The sequence below is a fragment of the Syzygium oleosum genome, unplaced genomic scaffold, assembly GCF_021117445.2.
Source record: "Syzygium oleosum isolate NSW1041296 unplaced genomic scaffold, Sole_v2.1 Sole_v2.05, whole genome shotgun sequence".
NCBI classification, from domain to species: Eukaryota; Viridiplantae; Streptophyta; class Magnoliopsida; order Myrtales; family Myrtaceae; genus Syzygium; species Syzygium oleosum.
This window is the reverse complement of record NW_026607489.1, coordinates 8035914-8041386: the sequence shown is the minus strand read 5'-3', so window position 1 is coordinate 8041386 and position 5473 is coordinate 8035914. Positions and strand designations below refer to the sequence as shown.

Genomic DNA, 5473 nt, shown 5'->3' with positions numbered 1-5473 from the left:
TCAAAATGTTCAAATTAAGTCAAACACTTAAGATGATTCGAACTCGATCGAGAAAAAGATGTTACACTAAGATTATTTGCTTCAACGGTAACCCCACTCCCCATTAGTAGATTATAAAGATGACCATAACAAATATACGGAACGTTCCACTAAGAAAGTGTGATCAACGTCACCTTCTAATCTTTTTTCTTTTGTTTTTGGTCGAAGCCACCTTCGAATCTAACTTTTAGCAATTATGGCTAACTTTTCAAATAATGAATCATTCGCTTCGGACATGAAATTTTGCTTTACCTCTTCCATTAAATATTCTAAGCTCCACTTCAAGTTTACCAGAATCCATTTTAGAAAAGAAGAGAAAGTTCCACTAATCTTTGTCTGCTCGTCAGATTAGAGTTGGGTTTCTCTATATATGAACGAACCAGAGCAAATCTGTTGTATTCAGTTCATTATTGACATTGCCAAATTAGTAAGGCCTTCAACTTCAGAGCAGATTTGCTGTTGTCACTTCTCCTTATTTACTTTCTTCTCACTTGCTTTTGACCTGGGAAAAGCCATGGACATTCTCCGTTTCTTGTGCGGCATTATCGGTACTGCGTTTTACAATCCGATTTCTGCAATTCTTCTTGTCATTCAAACCCGTCTTTCATTGCTTCACTTGTTAATGGCTTTAACATCGTGCGCTTTCCGTGTTTCCACATAGGAAATGCAATCGGCCTGTTCCTTTACTTGGCGCCTCTGTAAGTCACAGTGTATCTGTTTTCTAAGTTATCATCCCATCTTCTTCGTTAAAACTTCTGAAGTTGGGGAACTATTCTAGGACCACATTCAAAAAGATCATAAGGAGTCGGTCGACCGAACAGTTCTCGGGCATCCCTTATATGGTAACTCTTCTTAGTTGCAGCCTCTACACTTGGTGAGTTCTACAAGATTCGTAACAATCAGTACAATGTTACTATGGCACTAATCGGCTTGTTTTTCTATCTAATAAACCAAATTCGTGAGTATCTCTCTTTACTTATACATGGCTAATTGATCTCGCAGGTATGGACTACCATTCGTGTCGCTGGACAACCTTCTGCTTTTGATCATTAGCGGCATAGGAGTTGTGATTGAGCTCACGTATGTTTTGATCTTCATCACATACGCACCAAAGAAGGAGAGGGCAAAGATCATGGGACTCTCTGGTCTTGCTCTGGTTCTTTTCTTAACATTTGCCTTTGTTTCCCTCTTCGCCCTGCACGGCAAGGCCCGGAAACTCTTCTGCGGCATCACGCTCGTCATTTTCTCTACTATCACGTATGCTTCACCTCTATCAATCATGGTAAGAAGCTAAGAACTACTATATTGTTAGGATATAAAATATATTTCGTGCAATCCTCTAATAATTTAAACTTTTGGAGTAAACGATTACGCACTCAATTTAGATCTAGAATGCATCTTACTTGAAATATATCGTCATCAAAAGCACATTTAGGCACCGTTCGTTTCGTGGAAAACAACTTCCCAAAAAATGTTTTCCGGATTTTCCAGTCTTCGGTTCATGGAAAATAAACAAGTCAATGAAAACATTTTCCCTCAAATGAAAAAGCACCTTCAAAAGTGGGGAAAAGGATTTCTTCTTTTTGAAGAGAGAAAATCATTTTCCATTCTCTTTCCTCTCTACACTCCTTCACATTTATATTTCTTTTTAATTATTTTTTTATTTTTCATTTCTTTTTTCTTTTTATTTTTTTATTTTTTATAATTTCTTTTCTTTTCTTTTTTTCTCTGTTAGTCGCTGGCCATAGGCGAGGGACGAGCTCGCCCGTGGATGGTGAGCTCAAGCCTTGCCTGTGGCCGGCGAGCTCAAGCCTTGCTCAAAGTTGGCGAGGCGAGGCGAGGCTAGGCTTGGCCTAGCTCAGCCTAGCTTGTGGCCGACGAGGTGAGGCTCGAGCTCGTTGGCCTAGGGCGAGTGAGGCCGAGCCTCACGTGTGGCCAGTCACTGTGGCTGGCAACCGGCAGAGGAAGAAAGGAAAAAAAACAAAAAGAAGAGAAAAAAAGAGCAAAGAAATATAAAAAAGTATTCAAAAATAAAAAATAATTGAAATTCGAATTTAAAAAAAATAAAAAATTATTAGAAGAAGTGCAAGGAGGAAAATCAAATCAAATTTTCCATACGGAACAACGGAAAGTTTTTTCCAGTTCATTTTCAAGTCACAGCCGAATATCGGAAAATATTGTCATTTTCCTAGAAAATAACTTTCCGAAAAATATTTTTTAAAAATGTCACATTTTCCGTGAAACAAATGGAGCCTTAAGCTAGTATCAAAATTTCAAAGTGCATCTGAATTATGCACTCGGTTTCATCTATTCCGTCTGGTTCATACAGATGTTGGTGATCAAGACGAAGAGCGTGGAGTTCATGCCTTTTTTGTTATCGTTGTCCTCCTTCTTATGCGGCATTTCTTGGCTCGCATATGGCCTTCTTAGTCGGGATCCCTTTCTCATCGTAAGCAAATTCCCTTATATGATAATTGAGCGTGTGTTGGGTGAATATTCAAAATATGTTAGCTAATAACTTGGTTTATTTGAGCTTGATAGTTCAGGAAAATCTACGTAATGGTGTTGCAGGTGCCTAATGGATTGGGGACTGGACTTGGGATTGCCCAACTGATCTTGTATGCAATGTACCGCAAGAACCAGAGTCGTACAAAAAACGAGATTAGGGATGAATTCGGGGAGACGGATCTAGAAAAGACAGATCAAAAATGAAGAAACCGGGTTGCCACGCTTAAGCGTCACCGCTTCTAGCAAAAACTGACCAGCTTTCTTAAATGTATTACATTCAAAATTAAGTGGTGACGGACTTACATGATGAGGTTATCACCTTAATGAGATATTAGAAGTATCATCTTTCTTTTACATTCCCTCTTCTATTTTTCGGGTTTTGACTTTCACGCTACAGGGGTCGCCTTCCTTACTTTCTCTACTATGATGGACTCCCCCTTCAGAACGGCATCAGCTGTGAGACATCTCAAGTATGGCATTACTTGTGAAAGGAGTTTAGTATTTCGTAAGTCAACGTTCACCTGGGAATGATCATCACCTTACATGATTATTTAGAATACCCCTTTCCAAAATTGGCACGTATGGGATCAGGTCGTTACACACTCTCTTTCCCTGCTTTGCCAACCGTCCAACCCTCAACCCCCTACTGTCCCTATTACTCAAGTCACAGTCCCCGGCAACAACTTAGTAAGCCACTGCCATCACCTCTCTCTCTCTCTCTCTCTCTGGGGTGATGAGCTCCTATTGAGATGTGAGTTGTTTTAAAAAATTGTCAATAGGTAATATATCTTAGTCAGCTCATAACTTATTAATTTAAACTTTTGAGTGAAGGTGGGTCCAATCGGATATATTCTTGGGCTCAGACTTAGCTTCCCCTTGGCGATCCCTAAATGAAGGGTATCGGGCTTCTATTGTACACTCTCAAACAAATTATATCGACGCTGTTGAGTTTTGACTTCGAATTGGTGACAATGGCATTTTAGACCATGCACGTCTGTTTTAGGGGTTTTTTTTTTAAGGGGACTATAAAAGGGATGTGTTGCACAACACATCTCAAGAAAAGAAATCCTAGCCTCCACATTCTCTCCCTTCTTTGTTCTTACTATCTCTTGTTTGATATTTAGATCTTGTGGCTCACCAAGTGATTTTTGAGCTTTTGGATTGTACTCTTATACTTGTTGTTGAAGATAGTAAGGGTGCGCTGATCTATTACTGCCGTATTACGAACAGGAAATGATTTTTTTTGATTTCGGAAACAATTTGAGTATTTAAAGGCGTTTGATAAATGTCAAAATTTCTATTCCTAGAGTAGAAAAGAATAGAAAGCGTTTGTAACTACACAAAATTCGTTCCCAAATAATATTTTAATAATATTTTGAATTGTTTAATTTTTTTCTACTTTCTTCTTTGCCATGGCCGGTCGCCGTCGCCGGCGCCGGCCACGGCCGGGCACGGGGCATCACGGACCTCGCCGGCGGCCGGCGGAGCGGGTCGCCCTCGCCGGCGAGCGAGGCTGGACCCTCGCCCCGCTGAGCGGCGGCCTGTTCGCGACGGACCGGCTCGGCCTCGCTCTGCGCGAGGCCGCCTCGCCCGGCGGCGGGTCCGCCCTCGCCCTCGCCGGCGGCCGTGACGCCCTCGCCCGTACAGGTTGTGGCCGGTCGCCGGAGCCGCGCGCCAGCGCGAGAAGAACAACACACAAAATAAGAAATAAAAAAAAAAAAAAGAAAAAAAACTGATTCTCAAAATTGTGCCGAGAAACAGAAGCAACTTTTTTACTTCTTGTTTCTCTTCCAAAACTTGTTTCTTGGCACAAATTTTTGCAAAAAATTCGAGGAACAAAAAGTTTCAAACGCATTTCTATTCCAAACTATTTGGGAACAAAAGACGAAATTTTCATTGCGTTACCAAACGAGCCTAACCCTCTATCTCCCGTGGATTTTTACTTCTTGGATTTCTACGTATATCTTCTATCTCATGTGGTTTAATTTTGATTTCATCCTTTGCTATTTGTGCTTCGATTAGTGCATCTTTTGGTGTTGTTCCGCAACAAGAATTAGAAGTTCGAGGTTGGAATTTGGGAATCTGGTACCAAACCATTAGCTCTGAGAACTGATTCTGAGAGCTGTCTTTTGCCCACATGAGAGGGTTGCTATTAAGATTTAACCTATAAAACACGATAGGACATGGAATGATACTAGTCGAGTCGACAAAAGTTGTCCTAAATTAACTAATTAAGCCTATACTGCTTTTCAATTTGTTAGACAAAAAAGGTTGTTTTGATGTATGTATTTCCTGTTACTTTTATTCTACTGTTTAATCAGTGTCATGCATGTGTATACAGTATACTAGCTTAGACAAGAGGGGGATTGTCAAGAAGCAATTAAATGTATTATAGACTCATTTCCTGGAAGTTTAGACTTTGTGTAGTGTAACAAAAGTAATTACAAGTTAGAGAAGAAAAACGTTATGTTATTTAACAAAAAATAGAATTATGTTTCTCAACATCGTTCGTTGGCTTGGTGCACATTCATGCATGGCGTATCTCACGTATAGTCCTATTTAAAATGGAAAATTGTCCATGAAGTCTAATTTTAAACCTTTCAATTGTGCCAATTCAGTCATAAATTTTTTTACGATTTATCAATTTAGTCATCCTGATCAATTTTGGCGTAAAATTGCTGACGTGACTATGTGAAACAAGGGAAGTTAAGTGGGTTTAGTTTGTCTTGCGATGTCAAGTATCACACATTATATCCCATCTCAATTGGGAGAGACTCTCTTGGATGACAATAAAACCCATACCCAAATAGTCATCACATCATGCGGTTAGTTGGACACTCAGTTTGAGGACACGGCCGATGTAAAAGTGATCGGGTCATTAAGATGGTATTACATCAGACTCTCTTCGGGAGATGTGAGGTTCGAG

General features: G+C 40.1%; 1 protein-coding gene across 1 annotated transcript; it reads left to right on the top strand.

The window, feature by feature from the left end:
* The first annotated feature begins 335 nt into the window (after positions 1-335).
* On the top strand, positions 336-2899 carry LOC115692209 (bidirectional sugar transporter SWEET1-like). The gene is made up of 6 exons (XM_056311901.1): positions 336-587; positions 701-737; positions 818-913; positions 1042-1321; positions 2369-2488; positions 2611-2899. The coding sequence occupies exons 1-6, from the start codon at positions 410-412 to the stop codon at positions 2749-2751; spliced, it is 852 nt and encodes a 283-aa protein (XP_056167876.1). The 5' UTR covers positions 336-409; the 3' UTR covers positions 2752-2899.
* The last annotated feature ends 2574 nt before the right edge of the window (positions 2900-5473 follow it).